Source organism: Neomonachus schauinslandi, chromosome 4 (assembly GCF_002201575.2).
Source record: "Neomonachus schauinslandi chromosome 4, ASM220157v2, whole genome shotgun sequence".
Lineage (NCBI taxonomy): Eukaryota > Metazoa > Chordata > Mammalia > Carnivora > Phocidae > Neomonachus > Neomonachus schauinslandi.
The window spans coordinates 40,288,400-40,311,143 of NC_058406.1; the positions used below are offsets into that span (position 1 = coordinate 40,288,400).

The 22,744-nt window shown below is 38.7% G+C and overlaps 1 protein-coding gene across 4 annotated transcripts in view; it reads left to right on the forward strand.

Moving 5' to 3' along the window:
* The window catches only part of OSBPL9 (oxysterol binding protein like 9), a 170,518-nt gene that overhangs the window by 26,713 nt on the left and 121,061 nt on the right, over nt 1-22,744 (forward strand). For 3 of the 4 annotated variants that reach the window (XM_021684302.1, XM_044914509.1, XM_044914510.1), the window contains exon 2: nt 7,541-7,591. The exons of the other annotated variant lie outside the window; for it this stretch is intronic. In XM_021684302.1, the coding sequence (XP_021539977.1) occupies nt 7,541-7,591 (51 nt within the window). The remainder of the gene's footprint in view (nt 1-7,540; nt 7,592-22,744) is intronic. 4 annotated transcript variants of the gene reach the window in all.

Consider the following 22,744-nt stretch of genomic DNA (forward strand, 5'->3'; position numbering starts at 1 on the left):
TGTAACAAAAATACCATGGACTGGGTAGATTATAAACAACAGAAATTATTTCTCACAGTTTTAGAGGCTAGGAAGTCCAAGATCAAGGCACTGGTAGATTCATTTTCTGGTGAGGACCTTCTTAGATGACCATCTTTTTCACTGTAACCTCATATGGTGGAAGGGGCAAGGGAGCTCTCTTAGGTTTTTTTTTTTTTTCTTTTAAATAAGGGCACTAATCCCATTCATGAGGTCTATTCTAAAGGCTTCACCTCCTGATACCATCATCTTGAGGGTTAGGATTTCAACATATGAATTTGAAGGTGGGGGAGGGGGGGACACACAAATTTAGAGCATAAATAGTTAAGCTGTGTAATCCTTTACATGTTGCTGGATTTGGTTTGCTAGTATTTTGTCAAGGATTTTTTTCATCTTTATTTACAGTAGATGTTGGTGTTCTCTTGTGATATTTTTGTCTGGTTTTGGTTCCAGAATAATACTTGCTTCATAGAAAGAGTTGGGAAGTGTTCTTTCTTTTGAAATTTTGGAAGAGTAGGAGAGGTTGTTGTTAATTCTTTAAACATTTGATAGAATTTATCAGTGAAGCCATCTGGGCCTAGGCTTTTCTTTGTGAGAGGTTTTTTGATCACTAAATCAGTCTCTCTACTTGTTGTAGGCCTATTCAGATTTTTTAGTCTTCTTTAGTTGTGACAGTTTGTTCTTGAATTTGTCTATTTCATCTAGATTATTTAATTTGTTGTTCATCATGTTACCTTAGAATCCTTTTTGTTTCTGTAAGGTTGTTAGTAATGTCTCTTCTTTTATTCCTGATTTTAGTAATTTGAGTCCTCTTTTTTCCTTGGTTAGTAAAGCTAAAGTTTTGTCCATTTTGTTGATCTTTTTCAAGGAACCAAGGTTTGATTTCATTGATTTTTCTATTTTCTAATTTCATTTATTTTTGCTTATTATTTTATAATCTTTATTGCTTCCTTTCTTTTGCTTGCTTTAGGTTTAGTTCCCCTACATTGTGTAGTTACTTAAGGTATAAAGTTAGGTTATTGATTTCAGATCTTTTTTTTTAATGTAGGCTTTTACAATTATAAATTTCTAAGAATTGCTTTCACTATCTCCTGAAAGTTTTGGTGTGTTGTTTTCATTTTCACATTGCAGATATTTTCTAATTTCCTTTCTGATTTTTTTTCTTTGAGCCATTGGTTATTTAGGAGTTATGTCATTTAATTTCCACATATTTTGAATTTCCCAAATTTCTTTTTGTTATTGAGCTGTGCTTTTAACACATCAGGGTTAAAGAACATACTTTGGGGACACCTGGGTGGCTCAGTCGTTAAGCATCTGCCTTTGGCTCAGGTCATGATCCCAGGGTCCTGGGATTGAGCCCTGCATCCGGCACGCTGCTCAGCGGGAAGCCTGCTTCTCCCTCTCCCGCTCCGCCCCCCCCCCCCCCCCCCCGCTTGTGTTCCCTCTCTCTCACTGTGTGTCTCTCTGTCAAATAAATAAATAAAATCTTAAAAAAAATAAAATAAAAAAATAAGGAACATACTTTGTATTGTTCCCATCCTTTCAAATTTATTGAGGCTTGTTTTATGGCCTAACATGTGGTCTATCCTGGAGAATGTTGCATGTGCACTTGAAAAGAATGTTTTCAAGGAGTTTCCTTTTTACTTTAGTTTTATTTATTTATTTATTTTTAGTACTCTCTATACCCAACATGGGGCTTGAACTCATAACCCCAAGATCAAGAGTCACATGCTCTTTTGGCTGAGCCAGCCAGGCGCCCTGCAGGTAGTTTATTTTATTTTATTTTATTTTATTCTTTAAAAGATTTTATTTATTTGACAGAGACAAGGCAAGAGAGGGAACACAAGCAGGGGGAGGGGGAAAGGGAGAAGCAGGCTTCCCACGGAGCAGGGAGCCCGATGCAGGGCTCAATCCCAGCACCCTGGGATCATGACCTGAGCCGAAGGCAGACGCCTAACGACTGAGCCACCCAGGCACCCCAGTAGTTTCCTTTTAAAGGCACAATATGTTGCATACATTGTTTCCATTCGTAGCCCACTGGCCATTATATAGATAAATAGCCTATACCTAGCTGAAAGGGAGGCTGGGAATGTAATATACAGCAGGAGAGCCATGTGTTCAGTTAAAACTTGGGGTGGATGATTTTATTACTTAAGGAAGGAGAGAGGAGAATGGATATTGGGGGACATGTAATCTATTACAGGCAACATTATATTGTATTTGTGGTAATTTACTTTGAAACTTTAATATGAATTGTAATCTGAATCAATACCTTGGGGTTAGCTGATTAGCCTAGGATTATTAAAAATAATTTTTTAAAGATTTTTAAATTTATTTTGAGAGAGCATGCACAAGTGGGAGGGATGGGAGGGGCAGAGGGAGGAGAGAGAATCTCAAGCAGACTCGGTGCTGAGCAAGGAGCTGGACACGGGCTTCTATCTCCCCACCCTGAGATGACCTGAGCCAAAATCAAGAGTTGGACACTTAATTGACTGTGCCACTCAGGTGCCCCTTAAAAATAATTTTTGATTGCATGGCCCTTGTGTTAATAAATATGAGAGATTGGGTGCCTGGGTGGCTCAGTCGTTAAGCATCTGCCTTCGGCTCAGGTCATGATCCCAGGGTCCTGGGATCGAGTCCCGCATCGGGCTCCCTGCTTGGCAAGAAGCCTGCTTCTCCCTCTCCCATTCCCCCTGCTTGTGTTCCTGCTCTCGCTGTCTCTCTCTGTCAAATAAATAAATAAAATCTTTTAAAAAAATAAATAAATATGAGAAATCAGCAAATGCAACCACAAAACCCAAAAATCTTTGTTAGTCCTGGAATCCCTTAGGGAGTAGAACATATCAGCTGTGTATCTCCCCACTTCATGGGGGATCCTCATCCAGCCTAAAAGACTTTAGCATCCATTTCAGAATGATCCTTTCTTGAGGTGCTTGACCTTGTACCTGGAGGCAGAAAGAGGGATCTCATCTACGTTATAGGTTATTGTTGTTTTTTAAGATTTTGTTTATTTGAGAGTGTGCGTGTGCATGAGTGGGGAGGAGGGGGAAAGGGAGAGGAAGAAGCAGACTCCCCACTGAGCAGGGAGCCTGATGGGGGGATCAATCCCAGGACCCTGAGATCATGACCTAAGCCAAAGGTAGACGCTTAACGACTGAGCCACTCAGGTGCCCCTCATCTAATTACAGGTTGTGTGACTCTTCAGCCTGCTAAAAATTTGTTTTAAGGTCTCGGAACATTGGTAAAATAACACCCGGAAGGAAGATTACTGGAGTGGGTTTGCTGGCCCTGCCTTTTTCTCATTAGCAGAAGCTACTTATATTCATTTAAAAAAAAAACCCTGATATTCAGTGAGCTGCATTTGCTTAGGCAGTCAACACCCTGCTGATTGATTGCTCTCCAGGGTGTAGCTGGACACTGGCAGCTAGGACTTTCCACCTCTCATCTCTCATCTCACTGTGTAGGCTTTATGTATTGCTTTCTTCATGTAGAAGGCACATGTCTCATGGCAACTACACCTCATAGCTTCAAGAACAGATGGGAAAAGCTCTTCTTTCAGCTCCAGTAGAAAAACTTCCTGGGAAAGGACTCTATTCTGCCTTGTGGGGTAGTGGACACCACCCCTTCAGCACTCACTGTGCTTGAGGGACTTAATCACACCAGCTTCCCTTAAGCTGCATATTAGAGCTGAGTGGAGCGAGAATGAGAGGACCCTGTGCCATTGTGGAAGAGGATTCCAGGCTAACAGAGCAGATTGTGGTCTGGAGGAATGATTTGCAGGGCGGCCATTCCAAATTGTGCCTGCTGTGTCAAACTCTGCTACATTTTACATGTGTAATGTTGAATACTTACTTGATCTCCCTGGTGTCACTTTCATTTATAATATGTAAGTAATTCTTACCATGTCAAGTCTTGCGAGGTTTACTGTATCTAAAGTGCTTGTCATACAGAGGGCATCAGTAAGAATCTACTGTTGGCTGCTGCTATTGCTGTTAATGTCACCATCGTTCTTTTGCCCAAGTCCTGATACTTAACAGTGTTACTTTTTCTAAAACACACCTTTGAGAATGTTATTACCCTCCTAAAAAAATCCTCAGTAGCTCTCCATTAACTATTGAATAAAGTTTGATTTCCTTAACTACTCATTATTTTTTTCAGACTCTTCAGGATCTGGATCCCATATCTCCTTTTCAGCCTCATCTCTCTCCACGTTCCTCTTTGCACTCTGTGCTTGGGTCTATAAATCTACTCTCCTTCTATGAATAGTTTGTGTGTAGAGTTTTCTGTATCTGTGCCTTGGCTGGTGGTGGTCCTTTGGATTGGAATGCCCTCTTCTTCCTACCTCCCCTCTTTTCTTATTAGAACCTTTTTTTTAAGTCCCAGATTGAAACTTGAAACCTGGTCACTTCAGTATTGTATTCCCTGATCTTTTTCCACAGCAGGGGGTGTTCTGTAGCTCAGGGTGCTTTGTGCCTATATTCATGTAATTTTTCATTGTATTATAGTTGTTTACATGCTAGTCTTTTTTTTTCTTGGACCTTTTTAAAGAATCTAGGCCAATTATTTTGTAGGGTATTCCACATTTTGGACTTGTCTGATTGTTTTCTAGTTATATTTGTTTTAATTATTTTCACTTATTTCTTTCAGTGTTTTCTAATTCATAACCCTAGGTACCATCACTGGGGCCTCTCTTACTCTTTTCCTGTTCACTATAACCATATTTTTAAAAGTGGAAGAGGAATTAAGGATGAATATGTTGGTTCTTGCCTTGATTTGTATTCTCTCATTGGGTATTTTCAAACCTAATTAGTATTTTTATGTATGCCTTGACACTTTTGAAGATAAGTCTAGAGTATGGTAAAGGGCTATTAAATGCTTAGAGAATGTTTTTGTTAACTGTGTTTTTGCTAACTGTATTGTTAGTAAAGAACTCTTATGACTGTGCTTGGTAGTGAGAATTTTTTAACAAAATGTATGAATCTTTGTATGTTAAGTGGAATAAAGACTGTCTTCTGTCCCTTAATAATAATTTTTTAAAAATAATCATTTTTGAACATGAATTCGTATGGCTTGGGACTTTTTTTAAGAATCAACTTTGATTTATCATTGTAATATTGTTACATTTATAAGTTTAGAATCAATGGAAAATGGCATAAGCTGTGTTCATAGAACGTACTGCAGGCAATGAAAGGGGTAAGGCAGATCTTTATATACAGACATACAAATATCCCTAAGAAATATTTATTTTTTTCCAGTTTTATTGAGATATAATTGATTATATCATTGTATAAATTTAAGGTATACAGTGTGATGATTTTATATACGTATATATTGCAAAATAATAACCACAGTAAGGTTAGTTAACATAATCCATTACCTCCCATAGTTAACCTTTTTTTTTCTTTTACGGTGAGGACTTTTAAGATCTCTGTTAGTAACTTTCAAGTATATAATATAGTATTGTTAATTATAAAAAATGCTTTGCATTAAATCCTGTATAGTCATAATTGGAAGTTTGCCTGTGACTTAGTACAGTGGATGGAGGGCATTCGTGGCTTAAAGTGGGACAGTTTTCTTTAAAACATAATTTCATGATGTTGGCTTATTTTACTTCTTTCTTGCATAGGGGAGTACAGAAAAATATCAGTTGTTGAGGCATTAAATATTTTTAAAACTTTGATTATATTTGAGGATTCACTTTATTACACAAGACTAAATTTAATTTTAGGACTATTTACTGAATATCAACATAAGGCTTATTATGCAGAACATAGACTTTGTTCAGCCCCGTCCAGTAAGGGAGACTTACAGGGTAAGCAACATTTTATTAGTAAATATTTTTTGAGCATCTAATGTGTGCCAGACACTGTTCTGAAGCATAAGTCAGAATTCCTGCTCCCTAGGGAATGTGCAGTGTTGTGGGTGAGTTAGACAAGTAAACTGGTCATTATAGCACAAGATGGTACATGCCATGACAGGAACATACAGGAGATCTGGGAGAAGAATGGGAATCCAACTCACAGGTAAGATAAGGTGTTGATGAGTGATAGCACGGCAGAAAATCAGGGTCAAGGGCATTCCAAGCTGAGGAACATTGGATGAGAAATCTCAGAGGCAAAAAAATGTGATGCATTTGGGGAATTGAAAAGAGATAAAGCAGTGTTTCTCAAAATGTGGTCCTCCATCTGCCTGAGTCATAATCATCTGGGAGTGAATCTTTAACTTCTGGGTGATTCTTAGCCCTCTAGGTAATTCTCAAACTCTCTAAAATAGGAGAAACACTGAACTTGGGCGCCTGGGTGGCTCAGTCATTAAGCATCTGCCTTTGGCCCGGGTCATGATCCCAGGGTCCTGGGATCGAGTTCTGCATGGGGCTCCCTGCTCAGCAGGGGGTCTGCTTCTCCCTCTGCCCCCCCAACTTTTGCTCTTGCTCTCTCTGAAATAAATAAATCTTAAAAAAAAAAAAAAAAGAAACACTGAGCTAGAGTTAAGGGGCATGAGAAGGAATTAAAATTAGTGTAATATATACTATATTAAAGGCACAAAAATTCTGTGATTAGGTTTATTTGTATAGACTATAAAAGGTTTTCATTTTATTTTATTTTTTTATAGTTGATATTCAATATTAGTTTCAGGTGTACAACATAGTGATTCAACATTTATATACACACCTCAGTGCTCATCACAATAAGTATAGTTACCATCTGTTACCATACAAAGTTATTACAGTATTATTCACTATGTTCTCTATGCTGTACTTTTCATCGCCATGACTTATTTATTTTATAACTGGAAGTTTATACCTTTTAATCCCCTTCACCTATTTTTTCCATCCCCCCAACCTCTTCCCCTCTGGCAACTACTAGTTCTCTGTATTTATGAGTCTGTTTCTGTTTGTTTTATTTTTTAGATTCCACATATAAATGAAATCATAGGGTATTTTGTCTTTCTCTGTCTGACTTATTTCACTTAGCATAATACCCCCTAGGTCCATCCATGTTGTCACAAATGGCAAGATTTCATTCTTTGTTATGGTAGTATTCCATTGTGTATATGTGTGTGTATACACACACACTGTATCTTCTTTACCCATTCATCTATTGGTGTACACTTAGCCTAGTTCCATTTCTTGGCTATTGTACATAATGCACTAAACATAGGGATGCATGTATCTTTTCTAATTAGTGTTTTCATTTTCTTTGGGAAAATACCTAGAAGTGGAATTACTGGATTGTATGGTATTTATATTTTTAATTTTTTGAGGATCCTCCTGTTTTCCATAGTGGCTGCACTAATTTACATTTCCACCAACAATGCACCAACATCCACACCACCAGTTTAAAACATATTCATTTGAAACTGCTAATTCCTAGCTTTAAGTGATTTTGGGGGGTTGGAGAGGGATTGGGGATATGGATGAAGAATGGGGAATATTACTATAATTTTTCTTTCTTTATCCCCAGATGATTCTAAAAATAGTCTGTTAATTTTTTATTCATTGAATGTTTTTGTTTTCTTTTAGTCCAAGGACAAAATGATGAGAGGCTCTCGCAGAGGATGTGTTAGACTCAGGGTGAGTATTCATTTTTATGAAAACCAATTTTGATGGAATCATAGAGATCTAAATTTAGTTTTCTTAATTAATTGTTGGGACAGGCAACCAAGGCTCAGAAAAAAAACGATTTTTCCATCGTAACTGCTAGCCAGTGCCAGAACCAGGACTAGAACTCTGTTCTTTTAGTCAATGTTTTAATGTATCCATGACTTAATGCAGCTACTGATTTTTTCCTTTAACCTCTATTTTACAGTCAGGGACCAGGGCTAGCAATTAAATGAGTTACAGTGTTGGTAATAGAGCAAACAGTAGAAATAACTCTGAAAAATCCCTACTTTATAGTTGCTTTGTTTTTCCTATTCAACACTATTTAATAAGGGTCTAGGTAGCAGTGATGTCCAATAGAAATATAATGTGAGCCACATATGTAATTTAAAATTTTGTTGTAGCCACATTTAAAAAGGAAAAAAAGAGGGGCGTCTGGGTGGCTCAAGTGGTTAAGCGACTGCCTTCGGCTCAGGTCAGGATCCCAGCGTCCCGGGATCGAGTTCCGCATCGGCATCCCTGCTCAGCGGGGAGTCTGCTTCTCCCTCTGATCCTTTCCCCTCTCATGCTCTGTCTCATGCTCTCTCAAATAAATAAATGAAATATTTAAAAATAAATAAAAAGGAAAAAGAAACAGGTTAAGTTAATTTTAATATATTTTGTTTAGGCCAGTATATCCAGAATATTATTATTTCAACATGTAATCAGTAAACAATTATTAATGAGATATTTTACTTACTTACTTACTTATTTATTTATTTATTTATTTATTTATTTGAGAGAGAGAGAGCACAAGCAGGGGGAGTGGGAGAGGGAGAAGCAGGCTCCTTGCTGAGCAGGGAGCCAGTGTGGGACTCGATCCCAGGACGCTGGGATCATGACCTCAGCTGAAGGCAGACGCTTAACCGACTGAGCCACCCAGGCGCCATACATTATTTTTTTTATATTAAGTCTTCAAAATCCATTGTGTCTTTTATACTTACGGCATATCTCAGTTCAGACTGGCTGTACATCAGGTGCCCAGTAACCATGTAAGGCTAATAGTGGCTCACTGGACAGTGCAGGCTTATAGCTTCACACTGCTTTTAATTGCTTGTTCAGTTTCCATCATTGACCAAATTGCTAAAGCCAAGAAAAAGTACATGGTTTGGGGTACAATTTCTAGTACTCCATTATATCTAAAGATGAGTCTATCTTTATCATAATTAGGTAGATCAGCTTCCAGTAGTCTTGTCTTCTTCTGGCTCCTGTTATTTTCTTTCCGCCATCTTTTTTCTGCATGTTTACTTTTGAAGATGTGAATATATTTGGTAAACATATTATTGCCTTTATTAACAGTAATTAATTGGCAGAAATGGGAAATAACTGAGAAAGAAACCAAATTCTTTTTTTTTTCCAATTTATTGAAACTAAAAAAAAACCCGAAACAGTGAACATTTCTCCTACCCTATCCCCAGCTTCTGGCAACTACCAATCTGTTCTCTGATACAGAGTGGGTTTTTTTCTGTTGTTGTTGTTGTTGTTTTAGAGATTAGACAGTATTTGTCTTTCTCTGACTTATTTCACTTAGCACAATGGCCTCACGGTCTATTCATGTTGTCACAAATGACCCAATTTCATTTATTTTTATGGCTGAATAATAATCTGGTGTGTGTGTGTATACACAGATATATAAAGAAGAATATATAATACAATTTCTTTATCCATTCATCCATCATTGGACACTTAAGTAGTTTCCATATCTTTGCTATTGTAAAAAATGCTGCAGTGAACATGGGGGTGCATGTATCTTCTTGAATTAGTGTTTTCATCGTCTTCAGATAACTACGTACAAGTATAATTGCTGGGTTGTATGGTATTTTCTTTTATTTTGGAGGGACCTCCACATTGTGTTTCTGTAGCAGCCACACCAATTCACATTTCTACCAACACTGCATGAGAGTTGCCTTTTTTCCACATCCTCACTAACACTTGTTATTTCTTGGGCTTTTCTTTTTTTTTTTTAGTTGATTCATAAAAACGATTATGAAGTTTACCTTAATTTTCTTTCTTTTTTTTTTTTTATTAAGGTAAAATTGGTATATATCATTATATTAGTTTCAGGTGTATGATATAATTTTTTGTTTGTTTTGTTTTTTAAAGATTTTATTTATTTATTTGACAGAGAGACAGCGAGAGCAGGAACACAAGCAGGGGGAGTGGGAGAGGGAGAAGCAGGCTTCCTGTGGAGCAGGGAGCCCGATGCGGGGCTCGATCCCAGGACCCTGGGACCATGACCCAAGCCAAAGGCAGATGCTTAACGACTGAGCCACCCAGGAGCCCATAATTTGGTATTTGTATACACTACAAAGTGACCACAGTAATTCTAGTTACCGTTCATCACCATACAGTTGACTTCCTTCACCCATTTTGTACCTTCCATCCCCCTTCCACTTTGATGACCAGTCTGTTCTCTGTATCCATGAGTTTTGTTTGTTCATTTGTTTTTCTTTTCTTTTTTTTTTTTTTAAAGATTTTATTTATTTATTTGAGAGAGAGAGACAGAGAGAGAGCATGAGAGGGGGGAGGGTCGGGAGGGTCAGAGGGAGAAGCAGACTCCCCGCTGAGCAGGGAGCCCGATGCGGGACTCGATCCAGGGACTCCAGGATCATGACCTGAGCCGAAGGCAGTCACTTAACCAACTGAGCCACCCAGGCGCCCTCATTTGTTTTTCTTTGAATAAATACCCAGAAGTGGAATAGCTGGATCATATATATGGTAGTCTATTTAATTTTTTGAGGAACCTCCATACTGTTTTCCATAGTGGCTACACCAGTTTACATTTATTCTCACCAACAGTGTACAAGATTTCCTTTTCTCCACATTGTCTCCAACACTTATTTCTTGTCTTTTTAAGGTGTGAGGTGCTATCTCATGGTTTTGATTTGCATTTCCCTGATAATTAGTGATGTTGAACATCTTCTCCTGTGCCTATTGGCCATCTATCTGTATGGCTCCGTTTGAAAAATGTCTATCTGATCTTCTGCCCATTTTTAAATTGGGTTGTTTGGGTTTTTTGCTATTGAGTGTGTGAGTTCTTTATATATTTTGGATATTAACCTTATTGGATATGTGATTTGTAGATACTTTCCTCTGTTCAATAAGTTGCCTTCTCATTTTGTTGATGATTTCCTTTGCTATGCAGAAGATTTTAGTTTGATGTTATCCCACTTGTTTATTTTTGCTTTTGTTGCCTTTGCTTTTGGAGTCAGAATAAGGTAAAGGAACTTAACGCTTATGTTTTCTCTGAGTTTTATGGTTTCAGGTCTTGTGTTCAAGTCTTTAATCCATTTTTTTTTTTTTAAAGCCACCCAGGAGCCCCGTCTTTAATCCGTTTTGAGTTAAATTTTTGGGTATGGTGTAAGATAATGGTCTACTTTCATTCTTTTGCATTTGGTTGTCCAGTTTTCCCAGCACCATTTGTTGAAGAGATTGTTCTTTTCTCATTGTATGTTTTTGGCTCCTTTGTCGTAAATTAACTGACCATATATATGTGGGTTTATTTCTGGGCTCTCTATTCCATTTAATTGATTGATGTGTTTGAAAAATCACCACAGGTTAAGGGTTCAGTTCTACAAGCCTGCTCTCCACCCCTTACTCCAGACACCAGTTGTAAGCCCCAGGCTATTACCTGTGTTCTGACTGACCAGCTACAAATTGGAGGTTCTAACAGCCTCCTCTTTAAGTTTGGTTAATTTGCTAGAGCAACTCACAGAACTCAGGGAAGCATGTTTACCAGTTTACTAAAGGATATGATAAAGGATGTGAATCAACAGCCAGATGAAGAGCTATAAAACAAGATTGGGGGAAAGGGTATGGAACTTCCATGCCCTCTCTATGCATGGCACTCTCCCCTTCCCCCACCATCTCCATGTATTCACTAACCTGGAACCTCTCTGAACCCAGTCCTTTTGGGTTTTATATGGAAGCTTCAGTGCATAGTCAAGATTGACTAAGTCTTTGGCCATTAGCTGATTCAGCCTCCAACCTCTCTTTCCTCACCTGTGGTTGGAGGTGGGGAGGACTAAAAGTTCCAGCTCTCTAATCACGTGGTCTCTCCTCCTGGCAAACAGCCCCTATTCCCCCCCTTTTAAAAATATTTTATTTATTAGAGAGAGAGAGAGCATGCATGAGCAGGGGGGAGGGGCAGAGGGAAAGGGAGAAGCAGGCTCTCTGCTGACCAGGACGCGCAGCTTGATCCCAGGACCCTGAGATCATGAGCTGAAGGTAGATGCTTAACTGGCTGAGCCACCCAGGTTCCCCTAACTTCTGACATTTTAATTATAATGTGTTTTGGTGTGGATCTCTTTGGGTTCCTCTTACTTAGGATTCTCTGTACTTTCTGGACATGGATGTGTGTTTCCTTCCCCGGGTAAGGGAAATTTTCACCCATTATTTCTTCAAATAAGATTACTGCCCCTTTCTCTCTTTTCTTCTGGGAGCCCCATGATGTGAATGTTAGTTTTTTGATGTTGTCTCATAAGTCCCTTAAGCTGTCTTCACTTTCTTCATTCTTTTTTTCCTTTTGCTGTTCTGATTGGGTGAGTTCCACTGCCTTGTCTTTGAGTTGACTAATCTTTTCTTCTGCTTCATCTAGTCTGCTGTTGAACCCCTTTAGTGTATTTTTCAGTTCAGTTATTGTATTCTTCAGTTCTGTGACTTCTGTTTGGTACTTTTTTATATTTTCTATTTCTTTAAGTTCTCACTGTGTTTACCTAACCTTCTTCCGAGTTTGGTGAGCATCTTTATGACCATTGATTTGAACTCTTAATCAGGTAAATTACTTGTCTCTGTATCCAGGGTTTTTTTTTTTCTGTAGTTGAGGATGTGCCAAGACCTGTCAGTGTCCCAAAGGGGAGGATCTCAGCATCTAGATTCAAACTAACTGGAAGCCAGACCCTGGGGCATCAGCTTTTAAACGTATGCACTTATATGCAGTCTTGTGGGACTGCAAATGTCAGCCCCACTGGCCATCAGAGCCAGGCCATCTGGAAGTGTCCCCTGGATGGCAGTCACGCAGAAATTGGGGCTGCAGATGTGTGTAAGAGCTCTTTTTTGGGTGATACCAGACGCTGGAGCAAGGAAGAGGGCCAAGATGGTGTCCACAGCCTGTGTTCCCTTAGAGCAACTCCATAGGTCACTAAATATGTGCCAGATGTGAAGCCTGCCCCTCAAGCCAAAGCTAACCAGACAAGCTAAGGGGCCCTCTTCAAAGAAAGATTGGGGAATGTGAATCAGTCTGCTGTTTGTGTAGTCTTGTGGAACCCAGCAATGCAGCCCACCCTGGCCACCAGAGCCGGGTGAGTAAAGGCATCCTCTGGGCAGTAGCCAGAAAATTTGGGGCTCTAGGTGTAAAAACCACTCACTCTCTAAAATAAATAAATGAAATCTTTAATTTAAAAAAGGAAGAATTTTTTTCTCTGTTGGTTACAGACCGTGGGACCCACAAGTGTAAGTAAGCCCCACTGGTCACCAAAGCCAGGTGATATAGAGGGGTCCCCTGGTAGCAGTTGCAAAAATCAGGGCACCAGACGAATATAATCTCCTTTCTGGGTGACACTGATCATTACAGTCCCATGGGACCAGGAATGAAAGCTCCCCTGGCCTCCAGATCAAGAGGCATCTCCTAGGCAGTAGCCCCCCAAAATTGGGGCAGCAGACACTTGTAAAAGCTTCCTTCCAAGAGATATTAGTGCTCTGGAGCATAGCAAAGGGAGAGTGTGAAAATGGCATCCACCAGTTTCTATCCTTGGCGAGTGTTCCAGGAGGCTCTTAGATGTGTGTGTTAAATTAGATGTCTGCCTGTAAGGCTGATGCTTTAATATAAGCAGGTAAGCCTCCTTGACTTTTAGTCTGGTGAATTTGAAGGATCGAAATGAGACAGGCTTATTTTGAGCAGATGATGTATATGTGATAGCATATAGATTTTTAAAAATTCAACTTTGTTTACTGTTTTGTTTTTTTTTTCCTTCCATTGGTTTCTCTTTTGTCATCTTGGTTTTATTGCTTTTCTAAGCATTTGTTACTGATCTTAGTCACCACTCAGTCTGGTATTAACTGCTTTCTTGGCTTGAGATAGCTAAATAGTGAGACTTTGGCAGAGTGTATTGAGACAGCTCTTCAGTTGAATTCAATCTAGGTTTGGGCCACTGTTTCATTGTTACATTTAAAGCACTATTTTTTCCTTTCTTTTCTTTCTTTCTTTTTTTTTTTTTTAAAGATTTTATTTATTTATATGACAGAGAGAGAGATAGAGATGGTGACAGAGATAGAGAGAGCCCAAGTGGGGAGTAGAGGGAGAAGCAGGCTCCCTACTGAGCAGGGACCCTGATGCGGGGCTCAGTCCCAGGACCCTTTACCTGTTCATTATCTCACAGTTCTTTAGACCAGATATTTCAAAAGCATTCTCTGCATAAGGTCTCACAAGGCTGAAATCAAGGTATTGACTTGGCTGGGCTCTTATCTGGAGACTGATGAAGAATCTAAGGGAGAATCTGTTCCAAGGTCATTTAAGTTATTGGCAGAATTCATTTCCTTGTGACTGTAGGACTGAGGTTTTTGTTTTCTTGCTAGCTGTCAGCTGGGTTCTTCTCTCAGCTTCTAAAAGCTGCACATATTCTTTGTCATGTAACGCCTCTCCTCTTCAAGGCAGCAGGGCAGATGCATTGAATCCTTCCAGTGTTTTGAATTTCTCTAACTTCCCATTCTGCTACCAGCTGCAGAAAACACTGCTTTTAAAAGGCCTCCTGGGATTAGGTTACACCCACCAGATAATCTCCCTTTTGCCATAATCACTCCAGTGATAACACATTCTGTAATATAATCACTTCAGAGATATCTCATCATATTCATAGGTTTCCACCCACACTGAAAGGGGAAGAAATTATATAGGGGCAAGGGTCGTTTAGGGTCTTTTTTTTTTAGAATTCTGTTTACCACACAGCATGACAGAGAAGACCCAGACATACCTGTGTTTGAATCTTATTTTTGCCCTTGTTGACTGGAAGAGGGAAGTTATCTGTAAGCTTCCTGAGTTTGAGTTTTCTCTTTAAAGTGGGGATTATAATACCCTTGCAAAATTTTGTGAGGATTGTGTGTCTATGTGTGTCTGTTTTAAGAGTCTTTGTGGTATTTTCAAAAAGTTGGACTGCCATTTGGTTTCCTATTTATGTATCAATTGGAGAGTTTGTTTGTAATTAGGTTCCAAGGTCCTACTCTCTAGATACATTGTTATAGATTAGGGTCTGGAACCTATTTTTAAAAACATTTTGTTTTGTGATTTTGTTGTGCAGTCAAGTTTGGAACCACCAGTGTAGTAGAAAAGAATCAGAGACCTGGGGTTGAATCTCACTCAGCTCTACCCCTTACTGATTCTGTGCCATTGGGCAAATTTCTTAACCTCTGTGAAGATAACCTGTAACTTGCAGGGTTGTTGTGAGGCTTAGCAATTATGTATGTACAGGGTTTGGCACATAGTACATATCTAATAAATGATAACTGCTGTGGATGATGATGGTGATAATGCATTTATCATCTAGATTCCAGGTGAGCTTAATGAGCTATCATTGACTTGTGCCACAAATCTCTCCCCACTTCTTCATCCATCCCAGACTGTATTCCAACCACACTATACTTCTTTGTGTTCCCTCACTGTGTTTCTTCATTCCTCATTGCTTCTGATATCCTGATATATTTTATATTTTTAGAAATTCTGCGCCCTTACCTGGTGAGCTCATCTTCTAGAGACTTTTCAAATGTTCCTTCTTCTGTGTAGCATTTCTGATCCACATCCTTCTAACAGACTTTGTCCTCTATCGTTTCATAACATTTGCCACTTATGTCCATGAAAGCACTTACTGCATGGTATTACATGTTATATTTCCCCCCCCCCCCACTCAGATAATGAGTTCCCATCCACTGTCACAGTGCCAGGTACGTAGTTAAGTAGATATAAAAAAATGCTTATTGTTGATTTTGTATATTTATAAAAATAATATATGTTGTGGAATTTGCCTTTATTATAGTTTACATACAAAAGAATATGGAAGTTATCTTAAACACAGTATGAGCCAGTGGTGTGGTATGATTTCTAGAAAAAGCAAGGGGCACCTGGCTGGTTCACTTGGTAGAACATGCAACTCTTGATCTCAGGGTTGTGAGTTCAAGCCCCACACTGGGTGTGGAGCCTACTTAAAATTAAAAACAAACAAAAACAGGGGTGCCTGTGTGGCTCAGTCGTTAAGCGTCTGCCTTAGGCTCAGGTCATGATCCCAGGGTCCTGGGATCGAGCCCCGCATCGGGCTCCCTGCTCTGTGGGAAGCCTGCTTCTCCCTCTCCCACTCCCTCTGCTTGTGTTCCCTCTCTCGGTGTGTCTCTCTCTGTCAAATAAATAAATAAAATCTTAAAAAACAAAACAAAAACAAAGCAGAACACATATGTGGTTTTAAGCTACATAAAAGGAAAATAGGGAAAGGAACCAGTAGTTATTGAGGAAGCTCTTTGGATCAAGCACTGTGCTGGATGATCTTTACATTATTTCCATGATAATCCTGTCAGGTAAATGGTGTTAGGAGGAGAAAGACTCAAGCTACTTTTAGTAATTTACCAAGGTCACAAAGTAAATATTGAATCTGGGATTGAACTTGTGTCTGTCTCGTTCCAAAACTCTTCTTCAGTCTTTAGTGTTACCAGACTTCTCTATTATTTTTGATTTATAAGAGCTAATGGCAGACACTCCACCTTGTTACAAGGTAGTGTCAAACCGGTGGAGGAAAGCAGAACAGTGAAAACCATTTCCTTCCCATATTTTTATGGTCTTTGACTATATTGGTGGTAAAGTGTATGCCGCTAGGTGGTGCCCTCGCCTTGATGGAAAAGTAAAATGGTTGAGACTTGGGTCTGAGTCCACCCCTCTGCCCCCCCCCATACTAGCTAAAAGCAAAATATTGACATTTCTAGGAAAAATCTGCAAAAGGGAGAAGTAACAATGTGTAATATAGACAAAGAACAAGCCATATATGAAATGGAATTCAAGTCCAGATTCTGCCACTTATTAGCTTTGTGTCTTCAGGCAACTCACCTGTTTAGCTCTGAGTCCTATTTTCTGGAACGGGCATCATATTATTTACTCATAGAATTATGAATATCAAATTAATTGATATAATAAAAAGTATTCCAACACAGTGTTTGGGCCTTAGGTTCTTTTTTTTTTTTTTAAGATATTATTTATTTGACAGAGAGACACAGTGAGAGAGGGAACACAAGCAGGGGGAGTGGGAGAGGGAGAAGCAGGCTTCCCGCCGAGCAGGGAGCCCGACGCAGGGCTCGATCCCAGGACTCTGGGATCACGACCCAAGCCGAAGGCAGACATTTAACGACTGAGCCACCCAGGCGCCACGGGACTTAGGTTCTTAATGAGTGGTAGTTACTGTTGTGATTGATAAAATGAATCTCAGATTCAGAAGAATTCTACAGAGCCTTAGGAATTGAATCACCAAAGTAAGGTGAATTATACTCAACAAAGTTTTTATGTTAAATGTATTGAGTTTTTGAAAACTGTTAATCTATATGTGACTTCAAGTAACAATTTTTACCCAGCCCAGTGAAATGAGTACTCTGTCTACCAGTTGTGCTGTTCATCAGAGTTGACTGATTCCCCAAGGGATATGTCATCTGTTCTCTTTTCTTTTAGTCCATCACAAGAGAGATCAGCAGTGTATCATCGTGGATTATTAATAGTTTTAGCACTGACTTTTTCTGATAGTGCCTTATTTCCTTGACTGTACCTTATTTTTTCAAATGTTAACATCTCAGGCTTTGGGATTCATCTTACAATCATTGTCATCTTAGAATGGATGCAAAAAGGTATTATTTTTAGGTTAATGTGTAAGTTCAAGAATGTCTTCACTTTTGGGGGTACTTGGCTGGCTCAGTTGTTAGAGGGCTTTTGAGTTTGAGCCCCATGCTGGATATAGAGATTACTTAAAATTAAATCTTAAAGGGGCGCCTGGGTGGCTCAGTCGTTAAGCGTCTGCCTTCGGCTCAGGTCATGATCCCAGGGTCCTGGGATGGAGCCCTGCATCGGGCTCCCTGCTCTGTGGGAAGCCTGCTTCTCCCTCTCCCACTCCCCCTGCTTGCGTTCCCTCTCTCACTGTGTCTCTCTCTGTCAAATAAAATCTTTAAAAAAAAAAAATTAAATCTTAAAGAAAAAAGAATGTCTTCACTTTTGTCCCCTTAGATCTGTATCCTCTAAGAACTTCTATTGTTTTGTCATTTCATTATGAAAAATCACTCTATTGATATCTGCCTTTTTTGTAAATTCAATAGCTTTTTTGTAAGCATCATCTCTTCTCTATGAATTTAACACTGAAAATAACCTCCTTTGGGCAAGATGTAAACTTCTGCTTAATCTCTGTGATTGGTACATAGATATCATTTTGTTTTATTTTCTGAATGTGTATAATATAATTATAAATTAAAAATAAGGTGATGAAATGTTAGCCAAAAGAAAGCTTGGAAACAGTATTAATATGAGACCTAATAGACTTTAAGAAGAAGAAAATTTAAATTTTTACAGAAAAAAGAGAATAAAAACCCAGTATCACATAGATAACATTCTTTAACAACAGTGGAATAAATGAGAAATCCCTTAACAAAACAGCCACTCGCTGCCTTACACACATACTTCTAAATAATTCATTGGTGAATGTAGAAATCATAATGGACATTATGAAATATTTAAACCTGAGTAATAAGGGACCACATCTTAAAACTGCATCTAAGGCAGTCTATGATTTATGATCTTAAGTTAATATAAAATAAATTTAAAATATTAGAAAAAGGTAATAATAAAGTAACAAGAAAATAAAGGAAATTTTTAGACCAGAGTCCTTTATTAAATGTAGATGTCAAGGGGTGCCTGGGTGGCTTAGTCGGTTGGGTGTCTGCCTTCGGCTCAGGTCATGATCCCAGGGTCCTGGGATTGAGCCCCGCATTGGGCTCCCTGCTCCGCAGGGGAGTCTGCTTCTCCCTCTCCCTCTGCCCCCACCTCCCCACTTGTGCCCTGTCCTCCTTGCTCGCTCTCTCAAATAAAATCTTAAAAAAAATATATAGATGTCAAAATCCTAAACAAAATACAGCAAACCATACCCAGTAATGTATAAACAAAAGGTATTATGACCAAATGGAATTTATTCTGGGAATACTAGGACGCTAATTTTAAAGTTAAAGTTATTTACCATATTAATAGATCAAAAGAAGAAAAACTACATGACCATTTGAATAAATGCAGAAGAAGCAGTGACTAAAATGAAACATGCCTTTAAGATCAAGCAAACTAGGAATAGAATAGTCTTAACCTGATAAGGGGTATTTGCTACAATGCTACCAGTGTATTTAATAGTGAAAAAATAGAAGCATTCTCTTTAAAATCCACAGTAAACAGAGGTGGCTGTTTTTGCTGCGTCTTTAAATATTGTACTCTGGAGGTCCTAGGGAATGCTGTAAGACAAAAGATAGGGAAAATGAAGTCTTGGAAGGAAGAATCAAAATTAGTATTTGCAGGGCACCTGGGTGGCTCAGTTGGTTAAGCGACTGCCTTCGGCTCAGGTCATGATCCCGGAGTCCCTGGATCGAGTCCCGCATCGGGCTCCCTGCTCGGCAGGGAGTCTGCTTCTCCCTCTGACCCTCCCCCCTCTTATGTGCTCTCTCTCTCAAATAAATAAAAAAAAAAAAAAAAAAAAATCTTAAAAAAAAAAAAATTAGTATTTGCAAATGATGTTTCTGTAACTGTACTATAGGTCCTGGCAAACGTGTACCACAAGAATAAGAAACAAAAGAATTCAAAGAAAAAGAACTGGAAGGGAAGAATAAACATTATTGGTATTTGCAGGTATGATGTCTACATAAAAAAAAAATTTCACAGGGCACCTAGGTGGCTCAGTAAGCTGAGTGTCCAACTCTTTGGCTCAGGTCATGATCTCTGGGTCTTCGGATCGACCAGTAGGGCTCAATAGGGAGTCTGCTTGAGGATTCTCTCCCTCTCTTTCTGCCCTTCCTCCTGCTCATCCTCTCACGCATGCTTTCTCTCTCAAATAAATAAATCTTTAGAAAAAAATTCACAAGAATCTACAGAAAAACTATTCAAATGACTAACCTTCAGCAAAATTTTTGGATACGAAATAAATACACAGAAAACATATAGTGTTCCTTATATGACCCACAGATAATTAGGAAAAATTTATTAAAAAGTATAATAGCAAGAACTGTAAGTTATTAGGAATATGTTTTACAAGATAAATGCACTCCTTTGATGGAGGAAAACTATAAGACATCATTGAAAGACTAAAGGAAGATCTGAGCATTGAAAAAGCTCTATACTGTTCCCAATTTTTTTTTTTTTTTAAGATTTTATTTGACAGAGATACAGCGAGAGAGGGAACATAAGCAGGGGGAGTGGGAGAGGGAGAAGCAGGCTTCCCGCTGAGCAGGGAGCCCGATGCGGGGCTCGATCCCAGGATCCTGGGATCACTGAGCTGAAGGCAGACATTTAACTGACTGAGCCACCCAGGCACCCCTGTTCCCACTTTTAGACTCCATCATATATATATATATGCTTATTTCCCTTAAATCTATAAACACGTGATTCAGTCAAAGCCACAATTAGGCTTATCAAAAAACTTGACAGGTGATTCTAAAAGTCATTTAAAATGGTAAAGAGGCAAGAAAAATTTGAAGAGTAAGGAGTTGGGGGACTTGCCATTACAGATGTTAAGGCTTTTTATGAAACTGTGGTAATTTAAATGATACGGTGTTAGTATAAGGGGAGAGAAATTGATCAGTGGCACAGAAGAGAAATAGAACCACGCATCTATGGAAGTTTAGAATATGACAGCATTGCAAATCAGACATTGTCACCCAGTAAATGAAGCTGGATCATATGGAAAAAATAAAATTTACTTCCTACCTCATGCTATACACAAAAATAAATTCTAGAGTTATTAAAGGTACAAAATGAAAATTCATACTTAATAAGAATGTATAGAAGAATGTCTTTATGATGTCAAGACAGAATAGGATGTTTTATTTTTTTAAAAGATTTTATTTACGGTGCCTGGGTGGCTCAGTCAGTCAAGCATCTGCCTTCAGCTCAGGTCATGATCCCAGAGTCCCAGGATTGAGCCCCACATCAGGCTCCCCACTCAGCAGAGAGCCTGCTTCTCCCTCTGCCCCCCACCCGACTTGTGCTCTCTCTCTCTCTTTCTTTCTCTCTCTCAAATAAATAAATAAAATCTTTAACAAAAAATAAAAGATTTCATTTATTTGAGAGAGACAGAGATAGCGACAGAGATAGCAAGAGAGAGCACGAGCAGCGGGGAGAGGGAGAAGCAGGCTCCCTTCTGGCAGGACTCAATCCCAGGACCCTGGGATCATGACCTGAGCTGAAGGCAGACATTTAACCAACTGTGCCACCCAGGTGCCCCAGAATAGGATTTTTTTTTTTTAAGATTTTATTTTTTTATTTGACAGAGACCTAGCGAGAGAGGGAACACAAGCAGGGGGAGTGAGAGAGGGAGAAGCAGACTTCCCACTGAGCAGGGAGCCCAACGTGGGGCTCGATCCCAGGACCTCGGGATCAGGACCTGAGCCGAAGGCAGATGCTTAATGACTGAGCCACCCAGACACCCCAGAATAGGATGTTTTAAAGCACAAACCATGATAGAAGAGATTCGTAGATTTGACAACATTCAGGTTTTAAAACCTTTGACCACCACCAACAACCAAAAGACACCACAATTAAAGAGAAAGACAGCCTATGGACAGGAGAGAAGGTATTTACAATGCATAAAACTGGCAAAGGATTAATAACCAGAATATATAAAGAAATCCTACAAATGAATAAAAAAGACAAAAAGAAAACCCAAAGAACACATACAAATCAAAGGACAAAAAGAATGCCCCAAAATACAAAAGCATGCCCCAGAAGAAAATGTACAAAGGATATGTACACTCAATTCATGTAAGAGTAAATAAGAAGGGCAATAAATATGACCAGGTTCTTATTCTCAGTGATACCAGAAAATGCACATTAAAACTCCAGCAAGGTAGTATTTTTGTCACATTGCCAAGGATTTATAAAGTCTGATTATACCTAGCGTTGGCTAGTGATTGGGGGTATAGGAACTCTACTGAATCAATACAGTGTTGGGACATAAATCAGTATAACCTCTTAGGAGAGCCATTTTGGAGTATTTAGTAAAGTTGAAGGTATGCCTGCTCCACATAAAAATGGAACTGTATTCCATTTCAGAGCATATGCTTGACATTTTTTTATAGAAGTATTACCGGAGACATAAAGTGATAGTTATTGCTGAATTATTGGAATAGGAAAAATTAAAAATAACCTAAATGTTCTACATGGGAGAACTGATACATTGTGGTATACTTATATAATGGAATACTACATAGCAGGTAAAATGTATATATATATTCTCAAAATGGATTGTGTGTGTGAATATATACACATAATTCTCAGCATGGAAAAATATATACATATGTATGTATAAATGTTTATGTATAAAATATATATGTATTTTCTTATTTATTCAACATGAACAAATCTCAAAATAATATTAGCAAAAAAAGCAAAGCAAATTGTTTGCTGTTCTATTACTGTTACCTAGAACAATGCTAGAGATTTTAATAAGTACTTGCTGAATCAATGAATGATGTTAAAGTAGGTCCTCCATGCAGCAGCATCTTTGGTGAGCAGGCTAAACCTCAAGCTTTCCTGCTTCCTTCTGTTTTGTTGACTCCTCTTTTTTCCCTCTAAATGATGTGTTCTTCCAGGGCAGAGATATATCCTATTCCTATTTATATTCCCTGGCTATTAATGTTCCTGGCCCAGAATAGGTATTTAATAAATGTGTTGAAGTAATTAGTGCATATTGCTTATTATAACAATGCCCTGTTAAGAGAGGGCTTTGGATCAGGAATTGCAAGAACTCAATTCTCCTGCCTTTTGGGTTGCAGGACCCTGGGCATTTTTTTTTTTTTTTTTAAAGATTTTTTTTTTTTATTTGACAGAGA